The following is an 18,746-nucleotide window of genomic DNA, read 5'->3' as shown; positions in this document are numbered from 1 at the left end:
AGTTTTCAAGCCACTGCTATTTTTCCAAAAGTATTCAAAAAGGTTGTTTGGTAAAGAGTAGATAAGGTATCATTAGTCAAATATAACTGTAAATTAGACCAGTGAGGTATATCTTTTAGTGAAGTCTGATTAGATGAATAAGTACCATTAACTGCAGCTTAAATGGCTAACCTCAAAAGATCACAGATAGCACTGTTAGAAGGTTACTGGTTAAGGTAAAACTTTACATCATGGTCTTTCAGAATTCTACTTCCCAAATAAGACTGCTTCAAAAGAAATGTGATGTTTATCCTCAAATGATTCAGACCTCAAAGGCAGTGGGAAAGCCATGGGCACGGAAGTGTTTGTTTGCATGCTATCCACACACACATATATATATTTGTGATACAATAATTCCATTCGGAAACACTGTGTAATCAAAATGAAATCTAACAGCAGATAGAGAAATGGTTTGTTTCAATGTTCAAATTATTATAGAAATGTATTGTATCATTTGGTATGTATGAATGTATTATATCAAATGGTAACATTAAATGAAAATGTGCCATAAAGTCAACCAGATTACTTGACCTTAAGTAATGTAATGCAATTGGTGCTGTGAAAACACAACTAAATGAGATGTGAAAGCAACTATAAACAGGCAGATTTTAACACAGCAATAGGCTTATCATTGCTTTTAAAACTGTTATATAGATACATGTGTTAAAATTTCTAATACTACCAGTGAATCTACAATATTCACTTGGTGATATCAGAATATAAAACATTAAATCATATAAGGAAAAAAATACACTTTAGATTTGAAAAGTACAAAATTCTCAATATGCCCCACACAGCTTTTACCTTTATATTCCCAAGCAATATGATCTGAGTGCTCAATGCTCTTCCATCTGACAATCTGAATGCTTAGAGGCAATGCATGGTTTTCATACACCAAATGGGTTATTTTCTGACTTCTCCAAAGCACTACTAAGAACAGTAACCTACATTTAAATCTCAGGCTGCTCTCTCCCTTGTCACTGCTCCACTTTATAAGCAGCAGCAGATGGGTAGGGCTGCTGAAGCCAGGTGGGCACTGCAACTTGCAGTGTGCCCTTTGTCTAACAACCTGCCTGCCTCAACTCCATTCATTATTACTCTGGCACTGCCACTCCTGCCCATACCATGCAGGCCTACACAGACGGGCCCCTAATGGTAAGAACATCAGATACGTAACCACAGTAGGATAACCTCCCACTATTTAACCACCAGTAGACACGTGGCAGTAGAGATGTTCACAGGGAATCCATATTTCTCATCCATCTTTTCAGTATGTCCCACAAGACTTTCTAATGGGTCCCCCTCGTTTCCATTTTCTAACCATTCAAAATTCAAAACTGAGGCCTGTGTCCCCTAAACCTATTCATCTTTCCAGGCTAAGCAAAGGTGATCAACTCTAGAAAGGCATCTCCTGTCTGTCACGGTCAAAATCAACTTCTCCCTTGTTCAAACTCTCATTGCACTTACATGTCCATCTCTACCTGAACAGTCTTTAAAGCAAGTAAAGGCACAAACCTTGGTTATATCTACCTTTCCAACCTTGGCTCCTAGTGCAGAGCAGACACAATAAGATAAACTAAAACAGCATATTCACTAAAAGAGGCATAGGAAGTTATGAAGCAAAAAAACAAAAACAAAACAAAACAAAAACAAATGTTCACCAGATCAACTCTCATCTCAGGCCAAGAAATGTCAACATACACCCACACAGGTTCATGTGATCAAAGGACAAGGCAAATGAGAAAATGCACATAGGCTCTAAATGAGGCACTTTCCTAGCGTCCAGGTGTGCTCAGAGCATAAATGCACTTGGCTGCTCAGCTTCTCCAAGGGAATAGCTGCAACAGTCATGTTGACCAATCCCACAGTTACAGGAAATCCCATCGAGGCCAACAGAGAAGCAACAACCTTAGAACAGGTACATTTCAAACAGGCTATAGATGCAGCTCGAGCTCTAGTTACCTGTAATGCTCACTGGCAGGAATATTCTGTGAGAAGTACAAAGCTGATGTCCGTGCTCGCCAATGCCATTTCTTTGCAGGAAGGGTATAAAGGACACAGTCTCCTAACTCTTCTTGAAGAAGATCCACCAGCTGTTTATGGGATCCTCCATAGAATGCCTCAATGATTAGAATGCTCATTGGTCCCTTCAAATCTTCAGATTCTAGGGGAAAAAAAGGTTTGTGTATATTAAAATTTTTTTAAATAAATGTTAAAATATTAGACCCAGAAAGCAAGTAAAATCAATTACAGACATTATTTTTTTAAATAGGCTTATCCCACTTTTTTAAAAAAAGTATGTAACACTTGAGGTTTATATTTTGGAATCAATATTTTTAGACCATTCATGTTAATAAAAGGAAATAAAGATGCTTTATTTTCCTGATTTCTGTTTTCTTCATGCCCTAAGATTACTTCCATAATGACTCAGTATTTTCACCACCTCCCCCAGGAACTCCTGCTGTGATCACTCACTTTCCTGGCTGGACCAGCTGGTATGACCCTGACAAAGTAGCCTCAGATCTGGCTTGGCCTAGAGCTCTGTCTAACCTTGGACAGCCACCACCCTCAGGTCCTAACTAAGACTTAGAGCCCTTCATTTGTATGGTCCTTGTTAGTTCAGAAATTCCCTGATCCTAGAACTTTTATATTAAACCATCTTTAAGTTCACTAGCTACCAACGCACCCAGTGAATCCACAGAAAGCACATTCACATTCAAATCTCAATTCTCTAGTGTTGAAAATCTTTAGGATACAATTTCCTGAGACATTTGACCACTTCCCCACTATTGTCCACATCCCACCCCCAAAAAAGACTGAAAAAGTAGGGTAAAACTATACGTCAGTGACCAAGCAGTTTCTATAACCTTTCTTTAAACAACAAATCCATTAAGTATGATAAAATAATATTGTTATTAAAGACAGTAAAAATTGGCTGTCAAACAACTTTTGACAAAACATCACAGAAAACTGGCTCAAACATCACAGAAAATTGGCTGTCAAACAAATTTTTACTTTAATAACGTGACTTTTGTTAATGTGTTCAGTGAAATAAAAAAAACGTATATAAACATAAAAACTTTTATATGTATATTTCAAATTATACATCATTTCCCATAAGAAGTAAAGAAGAAATATCACTTGGTACATAATGACTACATTGTTTAAAAAATATTCCAGATGTTTGAATTCTCCTTTATGACTGAAGTAAACACCACTCATTAAACAGTATACTGCTTTCCTTAATGCTGTTCCACAAAATTATGAGTCTCAAAAATTCAATGATGCTCTTAACTAATAAAACTGTGCTTTACCTTGTTCAGTCAAGGCAGTACGTACTTAAACTGCATTTCAAAGCAAAAAGTCTCAAATGGTTCTCAAAGAAGTGACTGAAGTGAAAAAAGCTTATTTCTTGATGTTTGAATCTTCCAATGAGCATTTTTGGAGAAAATATAGAAATACATATTTCACCCACATGCAAAATAGGAAGCAGTGTTCCTCAGGTGGAAAAGGCATGAGCCCTGGGATCAAGTAAATACAAGTGTGAATCTCAGCCCTGTCACATCCTAGCTGTATGACCCTGGACAAGTTACCTAACGTTGTATGACTAGTCTCACCTTCTCTAACCTGAGGATTAGAGTACTAAGCTCAGAGGTGTGCTGTGAAGACAAAATTAAAACATAGTAGCTGACAAACAGTTATAAGGCATTTTGCCCTCCCACTAATAGGATAAACCATCTTGCTTAAGGAGAAAAGATATCTCAGAATCCTCTGGCATTTTAAAATCAATTATTTTCAATCACAGCTTGCTATTCACCAAGGAAAGGTGGGAAGAGTGGATATACACACACATTTGAAAGGCAATGGGAGTTACCCACTCCTCATCAGCATCTTGTATTTCAACTAAGAATCTGAAAATTTTACCACAGATTTTGTGGGTAAGACGTAAGCTCAGAGATTGAGCTATACAGCTCGATATTTTCAGGCTGGCTGGAGGCTTCAACTTTATAATGCTATATTCAATAAATTAACAAACAGCCTCCAAGTTTAACAAAATGGTAGCCATTCATCCTTCAAATGATGGAAACTTCTAGAAAGCAAATGAGAAATCAATGAAAGGCAATTGTGAAAGTTATACCAAGGGTTTGAAGAAAAAAAATAAAAGCAGTTCAACATTATTAATTTGCTTACTGCATCACATCACAGATATCTACTATCTTGCTTTATCTCCTCTGACCTAATCACATTAATATGCTGTGTTTATGCTTAAAAGGTCTCTAAAAGATTCTTATAAAACTGACCTGAGATATTTCCACAAGTAATGGAATGTGATGTAAATCACTCTAGAGAATATTTCACTCATACAACTTCAAAGAAAACAACATTAATATTAGGGGAAAAAAGTTTTCTGATTCTTCATTACTCTGCCCTTTTCCATGATTAATCTAGAGCATGTATCATGCCCTATAGATACAGATGTTTCTTATAGGTCTGAATCATAAGTTATCTGCAACCCATCAGCCACCGTGGAGGCAGTAGGTGTAGGTGCTGTTGCAGGTTCAAGACACTCAGTAAGCAGAACTGAACACCAAGCACGTGGGAGGTTGAAAAACAGAAAAGGGAAAAAAAGGTTATAGTTATAGTAGATTTCCACCCCTTCAATAGCTCAGTTAGAAGAGTGAAATGTACAGGTTTGAACCAGTGTTCACTTGAGCATTCTTCTGGTGACCAATGGGTGTGCCTGAATTTGGGGTATTTTTCTAGGGAAAGTAACTATGTCCTACCATCTCTGAAAACTATACTTAGTGGCTTTGATTCATGGAAATTTGTTCTGCTTGTTTTGTGGAGACAGACATATCCTGGCAGTTCCCCACTTACTTCTATTGCAACTTTTGCAGCAAGAAGAAAATTTGTTCTTCCCCTATAGTCTTCTTAAAGCACAACCTGGAAGAAAGATGATTCTCATTAGGTACAAACAAAAGAGAGGAAGCTGATTTTTAAATATAAGATTCAAACCAAATGTCATTACAGCACATTAGAGAACAGTTCAAATACTTCCACTGTGCTTGAGTTTTGCTTTAGAAAACACTGCTGGAAACATGTGAGCATGAGGTGGGGAAGAAAAAGAAAAACATTTTGTTAAAAATGATTTTTGCTGTCATGCAGGAATTTATTAAAAGATAAAGGGAGCACACATTTGGCCATTTTAGCAATAATCTCAGAAAACTGCAGTGGTCACCTGACACTAAAGATGCTCAGGAGCATGCCAGGTAAATACAGACATTTTGCTCCACTAGCAATGGCTACTAGAGAATGAGTGAGTGGGAGAGGCAGTACAGAGCCTCGACACTGAACGTCCTTACTCCAAAGAAGCACAGTGTCTCCTTCATGGCAGGAAGCTGTGGCCAGGTGTTTGCCACATGCAGCTAAATGTCTTACACAGGTGCTCAGGCTTGTGAATCTGTTATAGCATTAGCACATGTACTACCTCAGACCTTAAACCCTGAAACATTTAAACTGAACTGGTATATCAGAATTAGGAGTGTGGCATTTTTAAAGAAGGACACAAACACAAAAGCAAAACTTCTTAAGCTGGAGAATAAATACCAAAGAAATCCCATATCCTTTCTACCTGACACCAGGATGATATTTTATTACATAAGAAAAGAGTAAGTGGCCAATCCATTCTTGCTCTCTAAAAGAGCATAAAAATGTTTCAGATAAATTTTTATCAACTTTTAAGTTTTTCTGCTTAAACAAGTAAGCTTTAGTTGGAGGAAAAACAAAAAACAAAAAACAAAAAAAAAACTCATCTCCAGTATATTTTATTCCCCAGTGGCAACAGATGAATGAGAATGTGCTATACTATTAAAGCTTTATGAAAGTTTAATTCATTATCAATACCATGATTTAATGATACATGGTTAAATGCTAAACATTAAATTAGCAATATAAAGTGAGTCAAAGTGATAGCCAGGACATAGGAATTTTAACTGCTTCAAATTCTATTTGAGATCACCAAAGGTCACAATGATCTATCTAAGAATTACACGCCTTTCCAAAAATTTACATTTACAATTAAAAGTGAATATAAAATGAAAAAAATCACAATAGTAATTCATACAAATATTTTGAATAAAATTAAAAGTGCCATTAGAGTCATCTCAATTAAATATGAATAATGCATTGACATGATCACCAGAACAAAAGTAGCCTGAAACCAATACTGTGAATATTTTTAAATTTGTTAAATTTTGTCATTGTACCTGCATTTATTTTAAGCTTGACCCAATTTTTTATTCCCTGAGCCATGATCATTTTCAAGGTGAACTACATTTTTGTCTACCTCCTCTAGCAGTTACAACTGCTATGACAGTTGAGTTGTTTGGAAAAAAAAAAAGTATAGTAAAGGTAATTTGCAATATGCCATTGATTTATGAAAAGATGTACCAAGTATAAATATATCGTGGATTTTAAAAAACAAAACCTAAATCAACTAAAAACCCATAATTAGCCCTCATATATGATGTCAATCCAGTTACCTATAATTTTCCAACCAAATACCAAGTAATAATTTTAAATCAGAGGAACTGTTGTATTAATATATTCCACAGACACCTTACTGCTATTAGATGTAGGAAGATATGGTTTCAGTGATGATAGTTTTATCAGTTTTAATCCCACACACATGAGAAATTGATTCCACAGGCTAATCCACATGTGGTTGATACCTTAAACTTTAATCAATTGCTGAAAATACACTTTCTATTTGCCTATATACAATATTTGGCAAGTTGAGCTTGGTAGAGCAAAAAAAAAAAAAGTGAGCTTAAACTCAAAATTGGGGAAAGTAGACTTTGAGTAGGATTTCCCAGCAGGTCATCAGAGGTTTACCTGGTATTTTCTAACTGACCCTTTCCTTTCTCACCTTCTGCACCTCCACCCACCAACTCCAACACACCCAGGTACTATTTTAAAAGCAACAAATAACCTAGTAGAGTAAAATAGGGCAATGCTAAGAAAAGTTCGTATTACCTTCCAGCCCACTCACTTGTTTTAATGATTCATCAGGGAAACCCCACTTGTTAAAATATATCTGAAATCTCATTAAATAGTTAAAAAAAAAAGCATGAAAAGATTTCTTCTTTGAAACATGTCATCATTGATTCCCCTAATAGAACCTATTAAAGGTACAAATGGAGTAAAAATACATTTTGCTAAAAAAGTTTCCTCAAAGTATTATACTACATTCTATTACATGGGGGGGGGGGTAACAAAGATAAACATATCCCATCCCATGAAAAAGTTATAAAAACTTTCATAAAAATCAGGCATAGTAAATTCATCCTAACCCCTAAAGCCTCAGTGTAATCTCTGAAGACTGACAAATAATATGACATCAAATGCAGTGCAATAAATTTGCAATCCTAAAAATACAGGCACTGACAATATTCTACATAATTAAAGTTTCACTAATAGTGAGGCATAAAATAGAATTCCTGAGCATTAGTCTGAAAATAGCATACAAGAGAAACTGATCATTATTCCGTTATCTGATTATGCAGCATGCAACCTAACATTTATGATAACTTGTATCCTACTTATATAATAACTTTTTAAAAAAATCTTGGGTTCATACTGAAAAAGATGTAACAGTCTAATATTCTATTCCCCCATAAAGCTATGGATATTCTAATTTCATCAACTCTGACTTTAGTTTTTGTTGTGATAACTAAGAACAGGATTTACGTACCAAAACCAAGATTTGGTTAAAAGACTCATATGCCATACTGATTGTGAGACAATTTGCAGCTAATTTCAAATGTGCTGTTCCAATTATGTGATTTGTAATGATCTTTCAATACAAGTTCTTTTCAAAATTACATCTTATGGGAGTTCCCATCGTGGCTCAGTGGTTAACGAACCCAACTAGGATCCATGAGGACTTGGGTTCAATCCCTGGCCTTGCTCAGTGAGTTAAGGATCTGGTGTTGCCATGAGCTGTGGATCCTGCATTGCTGTGGCTGTGGCACAGGCCAGCAGCTACAGCTCTGATTCAACCCCTAGCCTGGGAACTCCATATGCCATGGGTGCAGCCCTAAAAGACAACAACAACAACAAAATTACAATCTTATGTACATATATGGCTATTTAATTTTCCCTGATGAATATTTTCATTCTTTCTCAATTTGGGATTTAACTTTTTTGCTTAAAAAAAATCATCATTTATTCCATGACTTGAATTAATACAAAGTCTTGGTTATAATGGTCAGTATCAAATGCAAATTCAACAAATACCTACACTACAGGCATTATGACATCATTCACTTGTTTTCAAATATGCATAATTTCCACAACTAAATATGTATATATATGAGTGTGTGTGTAGATGTATAACAGATTCATTACATTTTTTAAAATCATATTCCACATTATATAGCAAAATTATAATTATGAAAAATTTTTGTGAGTGTATTGGTTTAATTTCACTTACAAATAAAATACTAACCCTCTTTCAATTTTTCATTGCTATCAGTTTCATGAATAATTTTAAACTATAAAAGTAGCAATGAATTAGTTCTACTGAATACTAAAAATATTTTCAATTTGCTGACATTTTAAAATGTGGCAGTGTATTTATGAATCAATAGAAGATTTTATACCAGAAAATTATCTCATCACTCATTTGAACTACTGCATTACCCTTTTAAACTAGGTCTCCACACTACTATGCAATCTGGTTCCCATCACACCATTCTCCATAATCCAACACAAATAATCATCCAAAATGCAAATCTGATCATGAAATGGTATGCTCAAAAACCTTCCACACTGACATCCATCTAAAGAGCAAACTCAAGGCCCTGTGCATGGCAGTTAAGACCTTCCTTTTCTGGTCTCTTCCTTTCTCTTCACTAGTCTTGCTTCCTCTTCTCCCACTTCAGTCCTCTTCCTCCACTTCCCCCAGATCATTGCAGCTAGGCCTAACCCTCACACTCACCTAGTTATTTCACACTTCTGTGACTTCACACCTTTATCTTTTACTCTGTAAGCCTTTTCTTCAAGTTCACCTGATGAAATTTTCTTAAAATTTCTGCACATGAATCACCAAGTCTATGAAGCCTTTCCTTAAACATGACTTCTACTCTGTACAGTATCATTTTACCTGTTTTGCTCTATTTCCATGTTCTTCTTCCTTATGGGACAGTGAACAATTTGGAGTATGGGGACCATGTCTTTTTCTTCCTGGGGACTATCCTGGGATCTGTCCCCAGGGGTTGGGGGGGTGGGGGACGGGAAAGAGTATCATTTTTTTTGTAGAGCTGAACTGAAAATCAGGGGGAAATGGGACGTTGATTCTGACTTCAATAAAGTAACACTGCTTTCACCTTAACACAGGTCCTGACCAAACCCATGTCAGGTAGCATTATACTTGCTACTATGTATACTAGGGATTTCCCATTATTGCTGAAGGCTAAACTAAATCAAGCAGCTAGTACATCAGAATACATTTTATTATATTCTCTTTCAAATATTTATTCTTTTTTTCTTACTGTTCACAGAAATCAGAATTTATTGAAATTAATGAGTTATTTTCATGTAGATGTGTGTTTATCTTAACCTACTAGTACAACAAAAGTCACAGTGATTAAAGAAGTGAGAAAAACACCAAAAGCAATTGAATTCTAGGCCAAAGCAAGTTTCATGGCCTAAGAGAATATCTGTGAGCTCCATGAATTTTGAAAATCACCTACAGTTTTTTATTCTGTTTGATCTATCATCATCCTAGTTTAAAACTAGAAGTGGAAGTAGGATGAGAAACCCAATTCCCTCACCATCAATCTAGAGATCCCATTCCACATTTAGTAATTAGGCTTTTATTTAATGGGGAAGAAAAAAGGCATTTTTAAATACTTTCTGCCAACAATTATGCATTTTATAAAAGTTTGACAAGATGAATAATGTATTTGCTTTCTCAAGATGGCATTTCTCCAAGCCTTCCACCCTCCTGAAATGGGCTGCAAATCAGCTCAGTGGGAGAAAATAGGGTTTCCTGACCCATTCAGATATGGATCACTCAGCAAAGAAGCCAGGGTGTTTCAGAGAATCATAGGTGGAAAGAATGCTGGTACCACTGTTCCATCACTTCTCCTTTACAGAAGAAGAAATAGAGAATATTTGCATCAAAGAGTAAGTGACAGAGCAAGGGTTTCAACCCAGGACTTCTAACCTCATATTCACATATGTTCTCATTATACTTCACTCCAGGCACATGATCTGACCTAAATAAAAGTTGCCTCCATCTCCCAGTCTTTGCTGTTTGGGGATTAAAAATCAGTATTTAGTAATTATTACTATTTAAGTCACATATAGTGCAACATAAGTATATACACAAGTGATATGTAAATGTCACTCTAAGATGATAAATATATGTATTGCATATTATATTTAATAATAACTCCAAATAGTTTGTATCTAGGACATTAGTGGTATAAGTCACACACAACTGAATAACAAATAGGATCATAAAAAAACTTTTCTGATTTCTTCCTAAGTCCTGCATAATCATCCCTCCCCTCTCCCCATAACCCTTATCCTTCACCCCTTAGCTCTAGACTGGTTCCTTTTTGATAGGATCCTAGGCCTCAAGGACTACGATGGACAAAAGACCACATCCAAGGTTCATATGACAAGAAAGGTTTGCAGTGGGAGATGAGGAGATCAGCCATAGGATTACACTCAGACTATTTCATAATTTGCTACAGTCATCATCAAAGTCCAAGTCCCCTTGATATAACAATCTATAGTATTGCTCTATATTTATCTCTTAGAGACTATGTTTACACGAGTGATTATATAATATCCATATCCTCCACTGGATATTAAGTTCCATGAAGACACTGACTGGGCCTGCTTGATCACCACTGTATCCCCAGCACTTAGCAAACAGAAGGTGTTCAACAAGTATGAGCTGAATCAATAAACCATAAAACCCTTTAGCAGTGGCCTTGACAATTTCTTCCTAATTCATCCAAGACCTTTATTATAACCAGTCACAAATAATCACCCCTTACTAGCACTAGTTACTATTTACTCTCATTGATAGAACTTAATACCCACATTCTATCACCATCTAAATATAAGAGGTGACATCTTACTGTATTCAGAAACGACACACCTTATTCTAAGGAAAAAAGCTCTGCCAACAGCCCTGCTGAGGTGTTTAGAAGTCATGTTTCACACCATGGGCAACTACCTTCTCTGACCTGTCTGGACTCTGTATGAATATTTAACCAAGGACAGTCAAGTCTATAACCTGGAAGGAGTCAACTGGTTTAATCATTAAACTGATATTTTTTATTAGACAGAAGGATTATCTTGCTGCCCTACATTGACTTCTATGCCAAATTTTAACTCAGACCTACTTTGTGCAAGCTAATTATAAATATACACACCAAATAAGTTTAAAATAAAATGACTAACAGATTCTTAACTACACTGGTGTTAGTGAGTCTCACTCTGACATCTTTAAAGAACTTAATCCATATTAACTAAACAAAAAAACTGTTGAGCAGTTTCCCTCTCCAAGTGGGAGACACATATCACATTTTCACTTAATTCTGAAACAGAAATAGCAGGGTTACTCTAAGACACAAACATCCTCGACGTCTTACTTGAAGTACAGCAACCCAAGCAAATATGGGTGGCATTCCCTTGATGAGTTGAAATAAATGTCACCAAGTATAACGTTCTGGATTTACTCACTTCCAGTGAAAAATAAAAAGGACATAGACTGAACTCCATTCTTTATCAGTGAGGGAAATCAGCTTAAAAGAAATGTAAAATCAGGGAGCAAAAGAACATCAGGTAAACAGCTGGGAGAAGAAAGGGAAATTTCCACAGAGGACTACAGGGCTAGAAATAAAAATCTTTAGTATTAATGTTATATACCTTTAATATTTTAATATCCATTTTACATCAGTGAAAATCACCATGCAATAACATGTTTTTTAAATGGTGTTAGGAAGTATGAGGTGAAGCCAGTACTAGACTCTGTCCTTTAAGATGCAAATTTTAAAAACCATGTTTTAAAGATGTATCAGTTAAACTATTTAATGACATTTCTCTCATCTTCCACATGAATATAGACATTTATTAGAAGAAGCACTAGTTAAAAGCACACTGTCTTCTCTATATATTGCACCAGGTCTTTTTCTAGTTGCCATATATTTTTCAAGCATCTTCTGATTTGCTAATGGTCTAAGACATTTGCTGATGGTTTAAGAAGCCATCTCTAGATAGAGTTTAGAGATTGTTATTGATAAATTTTAAAAAGCCCAGAAACCCAGTTTAGACCAGGACTAAGTAAATTTGGAGCTAATAGATTTGGTGATGAAAGCTGTATCACTATTTTTAAGTATCACAAGGGGCATATCATTAGCTACACACTATTACAAGAAAAAGAGTCAGTCTGATAATAATAGACTGAGATTTTAATATCCTGGTTGAGCCTGTTGAGTAAAGCAAAGGTATTACACAGACAATGGTGTGTGATTTCTAGAAGCTTTACTATTATCCATGGTTTTACACATGCTTGCCCATATCACCTGATACATGTTTCCACTAAATAAAAGATAAGTAACAACAGCTTAAAGTTCTCTGACTGGGGCAAGCACTATGACTTTTATCTATTTAGTGGCCTTGTTTGTCACTATTATCTCTTTATCAAATGGTTTTTCAAGGAGGCATTCCAATGATACAAATATTTGTCTAGTGAGGTGGACCCCATAGTACAGAATATTCTCTGCAAACTATTCACAGCCACACTCTGTATCCCCACCATCTCTTAAGGAAGTAATTTCATAATCTGCAAACAGTGTATTCAAACAGAGTAAGGATGATTAGGAGTTAATTCCCCCTTGCATCTCTATCTGGCATATATGCATACCATATCTGGGACCATAACTCTTTCTACTGGATTAATTAGCATTCCAAGTTAACAAACAGCCTGAATCACTGAAGGGAGAGATTATAACTTAAACTCCTAACACTAGGTACATAATATCTGATATTTCACATAATAGTTGTTCAACTGATCTTAGCAGAACTGAATGAAGTAAAGAAATACTTTGTTTCTGCTTATTATTCCTCTTGTTCAATGCTCTAATGTCCCTTTTCCTGCTTGTTTCTAAACTTTACTTGCAAGAACTAAATTTATAACATCAGATAAACTCCTTCAGATTGTTCGGAATAAATGCCTGCCAGACACAGCATGTTACCTCTCCCAGGCGTACTTGTATGTGACAAAGGAGCAACAGGTGATGGCCATATTTAAGCCATCTGCAAAGTACAGTTGACTCTTGAACAAAAGGAGGAAGAGAGGGGTTAATTCGTGTATAATTTATAGTAGATTTCTTCCAATGTGTGAATTCAACCAAGCACAGACCCTGGAGTACTGTAATATTTACTATTGAAAAACATCCCAGTATATGCAGACCTGTGCAGCTCAAACCTGAGTTGGTCAAACTGTAGATAAGAGTATTTTGTGAATGAAAAGGACCCTTCTCAAGTCCTGAACACACAGCCTGAAGGCTGCTACATACTCCACTAAAGCTAGATTTGCATTGAAGTATTAAAATGTCCAATCACATTTGTAAACAATACAAAAAAAAAAAAACTTGAAACCTGAATTAACCCTGGAAATTGTCAAGAATCTTTATTATAGTCTGTGCCCCAAATTGAAAGCCATCAAAATATCAAAAAAAAAAAAAAAGAATCTCTTAGAATCAAATGGTTAATGATCAAAACTCATGAAGAAGGTTTACTGGCATGGAAAATGTCGCCACTATAGTGTGAATGCATGAAATGACTATAAAAATATATGATGAAATGACTAGATAAGCATGAGAGTTGACATGCACACAGGTAGGCATAAATAATCATGAATGGTAGAATTATGAGTGATTTTGTTTTTCTCTTTGTGCTTCATTTTGTTCTTCACGTTATCTTCATTGAATATGTTTCAACTTGCAATTAAAAGAAACTATAAATTTTTTTTAATAATTTTTTTTATTTTCCCACTGTACAGCAAGGGGGTCAGGTTATCCTTACATGTATACATTACAATTACATTTTTCCCCCAGCCTTTCTTCTGTTGCAACATGAGTATCTAGACAAAGTTCTCAATGCTATTCAGCAGGATCTCCTTGTAAATCTATTCTAAGTTGTGTCTGATAAGCCCAAGCTCCCGATCCCTCCCACTCCCTCCCTCTCCCATCAGGCAGCCACAAGTCTCTTCTCCAAGTCCATGATTTTCTTTTCTGAGGAGATGTTCATTTGTGCTGGATATTAGATTCCAGTTATAAGTGATATCATATGGTATTTGTCTTTGTCTTTCTGGCTCATTTCACTCAGTATGAGATTCTCTAGTTCCATCCATGTTGCTGCAAATGGCATTATGTCATTCTTTTTTATGGCTGAGTAGTATTCCATTGTGTATATTTACCACATCTTCCGAATCCAATCATCTGTCGATGGACATTTGGGTTGAGAAACTATAAATTTTTTTTAACTTCAGGGAAGTAGGCCAAATCATTTGAAATAACAAACTACTTCCCAATTACTGGAGGCTTATTCCCCTCTAGAAGATTGCAAGTGGTTTTCAAGTTATTTTAACTGCTATTAATATAAAGAAACTTATTTAAAAAAAACTAATCATCAAGGGTTAAACTAATGGGGCTAGGGTTAGTCACAAACACTATAATTTGGTTTTGCAAAAACTGCTTGTCTAATGCATGAAATAAAATACTCAATTAATTTTAAAATGTACTTGAATTATTAAATAATTATAAACAGATCAAGATCTTTACTTACTATATTTAAATCTGGAGCTGTACTTTGACAGAGTGTGTTAGGAACTAAAATACTATTTTGGTACTTAACAGTTTTGAATAGGAACATGGGGAAGTATAGCGCAAACTCAAAGTTTTAAAGTTCAAGTAAAATGTCAAATTAATTTGTGCCTTAAATAATTAGGCATGGGTCTTGAAATAATAGGAAATATTTAATTAAGGTGAATAAATTGAAAAGAACTTCTAGTTTCACAGTTAATTTCTGAAGTATCTGTATTAAAAAAGCAGAAAAATTGCATAATCATCCATATGTGTTACACATGTTTAAAAAAAGAAAGAGACTGACTGGCTATTCAACCACTAGAGACAGAGTCTTGCAATGTTAAAAGAATGTCTTGTCTCCTCTCATAACCACTCAGATTTTTCCTATATTTACATACATGCATTAGGTGAATGGATATCAATAAATATTAACCCAAAAGCAACTTAGTAGAGAAATATTTTTAAATGGGACCTCCAAGTTCTAGCACTCTTTACAACTTAAACCCATGTTTCATTGTCAAGTAATAAGAAACAACTGCATTATTCCTGGAATTGTTTCCTAATGTAAAACCATTTCATCATATTTCACTTTTAAAACCATCTATACTGAAAAACTTAACTTACTAACCCAGAAAGAAAACAACCTACCACTAAAAGTATATAAATAATTAAAAGTTAACTCCAGAAAACACAAAATTATTAATAAAAATATGAAATATGTAAATGAAAAATTAGAGGCAAGTTTATCATTTCATCTATTTATAAAGGGAGACTAAGAATATACCTACCCATATATAACTTTCCATATTTTAAAATGAACACAAACTTGATATGAAAAAAGAAATCCTAGAAAAACACCATGTGGCATTTTTTAACTTTATTACCACTTTGTTGACTCTCTGTCCCAGAGCAGACCACCTCCAACATTAGTACTCTGACCTTATAGGAAAAGTGACAGATAAAGTTTATGGTGAGAAAAAAATGAGTTTTTATGGGTTTTCAAAAGGGAATTCTTATGACACTAAAAGCCATATAATAATATTGATTTGATAACCAACTTTTTTACTGCCAAATTACAGACCTCAGATTTCTAGAAAAATATGTGAGTGAATCTGCAGTAAGACACAATAAAAGAAAAGCTTGAGCTCATGAAAAACAGTCTAGATCTCTTTGCAAAATTTAAATATATATACAAGATAAATTTTTAATCAGGTCTTTTTTTAAAGTTTTCAGTATTCCAAGAAATACCTTTTATTTGGGGACTGACTGACCCCTTCCAGCCATTTATCCAAAGTCAATCATAAGCTCACTCTTTTCTGAGCAAGTAATTTCCATGTCTGTTTCTAGTTTCCTTTGGTTTCAAAGGCAAATATTCAAGGTACAAAAACAAGGATTATTTTCTTGTAAAACCAACTTCAAAAATCAATTAGAATATTCAAAATATTCCATTCTCACAAATGAAAATAAGTTGCTTGCTGAAATGACAGTCTTCCATTTCACTGCCTTAAAAATTAAGCTGGCATGGATAATAAAAGTGTTTTCTGACTGGATATGTTTGGCATTCAAATATTTTTAAAACAAATACTAATCCATAATTAGATTTCACAGGCACAATCTATAGAAAATAAAATTTGTTTTTATTTTTGAGAGCAATATTAATGATTTGATATCATAAAAAGCTGTAACAACACCATCACTTGCATAAACCTATAAACAAACTTGCAAATGAATATTTATTTTCCTTTGTAGTCTAGTTTTTGCCATTCATTCATTCAGTAACTATCTGTTGTGCCTACTATGTGACTTGTCATTGTTTCAGGTGCTTGAGGATTAATCGGCAACAAATTTCCTGTTATCCTAAGAAATTTCTTTTTAATTGGAGTAAAAAGACAAGTAAGTAAATGTACATCATATGGTGGCAGATACTATAAAGAAAAATAACACAGGATAATAGAGAGTAGGGCTGCTGAAGACTGTCATTGGGGAAGGGTAGTATTTTACACGGGGTTGTCAAAACACACCCCACTGATGATGAGATGACATCTAAACAAAAACCAGAAGAATAGAGGGAGGGGGCTATGGGGATCTGGATCTAAGACCTCTAGGTATCAGGCACAGCAAGTTCCTGATTCAGAATATACTTGGCATGTGCAGAGAGCAGGAAGGTCTATGTGCCTACAAAGCAGAAACAAATTTGCTTTATTTATTGAAAGTATTTATTGAATTAAAAAAATTATGCTAAGTGTTTTGTGATATTAAGATGACCCAAATATAGTTTCTGGCCTCAACCCTGGATATAATTACAATACAGAGTGAAATATGTTACAAAACAGTTGAGCTGGGTCTCAAAGAGGGACCAAGAGAAAGTTGTACTTCAAGAAGATGAACCAAGAGCCTAGAAAGTACAGAAGGCCAAGATCCCAGTTACAAAGAGGAGTTGAAAAAATGTGCAGACACTGCTGGTTCACTCAATACACTTAACCCTTTTCTCCTTTTGCTTTCTTGTAGAATTCAAGCTAAAATACTAGGTCTTCCAGGTGTGGGGAAGGGAGGCATGTTCCCCAGTCTTCCAAAATGACATAGGTAGAGAAGGTTCAAATTGGAAAGCACCCACTATTGGGAGCCAGGACACTGCTGCACAACTCTGAACAAATCAACAACCTGCAGGGCATTCAGCTGACCCACCCCAGGCCTGTGGTATCAGGCCCCACACTCTCCCAAGCCCTTCTATCCCCCTCCCTCACCATCATCAACCTCGACTGCATTTAATCTGTCTTCCATTCTTCCTCTGAAATTTACAGATATCTTAGTGTCCATCCTCTACTTTATATTCTACAGAAGAAAGAAAATTACTTAAGAAATAAGAGCCCTTACAATTTAATTCCAAGCTCCTTTTTAGCCTCAATTCCTATCACCTTCCCAGATACACCATTACTCCAAATGAAACAGACTTCCTGCCTTTTTTCAAATATTCCATATACATGACCCCCCACCAAGCACTGCTAGTGCTATTTCTTCTTTCTGGAATCTTTTCACCTTTACTACCTGTCAAATTCCTACATATATAGTTTGAGACTCCGCTGAGATCCCATCTCATCCCTGAGGGTTTAAATCAATTGTTTACCCAGATTCAGCCTGTCAGAATGCACCTTTCTCTGCTTATACCCCAAAGAGAGAGTTACCATAATCCTCCCTATACTATAGTTACATAGTTTATAGTTTATATGTATGTCTTCCCAACCAGATTTCCATTGTGTCAGCAGAGTTTCCATATAATTCATGTTTATATCTATATGCATAATCCAGCAAAGTACCTTGTACACAAGAGGCATTCACGTAATGTTTCAAATTCTCATCAACAGAATACAAGAAGCCCTCACCTTATGGGGGAGGAGAACAAAAGAGGTACTCCTCAATTGAAAATTACATCAGCACCATAAAGTGAATTGTCCAGGCACTGCTATCATAGTTAGCTATTCAAATAAGTTCTAAATCACGGCATGGAAACACTGCATGCATTGCATGACAACATAAAGACAACAAAAAGTAAACTATTGAGTGCTTACTGGGCAGTATAAAATTTAAAAAGAATGGGGAAATCCAAAGCATAAAGCTACCTATATTAAGAAGTATTACCAGGATACCAAAACAATTGACTTAACAAATATTTAGGAAGTGCCTACTTTAGACCTGACTGTTGATTGCTGATGATAAAGGTGAATAAAAACAGTGAGAAAGAGCTGAACTTTTACAAACAATATTTTGAAGCACTAAGTGTTGGCTTATAAATTATTACTTCCTAAAGTATCACCA

General features: G+C 35.3%; 1 protein-coding gene across 8 annotated transcripts in view; it reads right to left on the bottom strand.

Annotated features, from left to right (window-relative positions):
- GTDC1 (glycosyltransferase like domain containing 1) overlaps positions 1 to 18,746 on the bottom strand; it is a 366,669-nt gene that overhangs the window by 264,230 nt on the left and 83,693 nt on the right. For all 8 annotated transcript variants that reach the window (XM_047771992.1, XM_047771996.1, XM_047771995.1 and 5 more), the window contains 2 exons: positions 4,918 to 4,983; positions 2,002 to 2,203 (listed from right to left, as the gene is read on the bottom strand). In XM_047771992.1, the coding sequence (XP_047627948.1) occupies positions 2,002 to 2,180 (179 nt within the window). In that variant the 5' untranslated portion in view covers positions 2,181 to 2,203; positions 4,918 to 4,983. The remainder of the gene's footprint in view (positions 1 to 2,001; positions 2,204 to 4,917; positions 4,984 to 18,746) is intronic.

The sequence above is a fragment of the Phacochoerus africanus genome, chromosome 3 (assembly GCF_016906955.1).
Source record: "Phacochoerus africanus isolate WHEZ1 chromosome 3, ROS_Pafr_v1, whole genome shotgun sequence".
NCBI lineage: Eukaryota > Metazoa > Chordata > Mammalia > Artiodactyla > Suidae > Phacochoerus > Phacochoerus africanus.
This window is presented reverse-complemented; position numbering and strand designations above follow the sequence as displayed.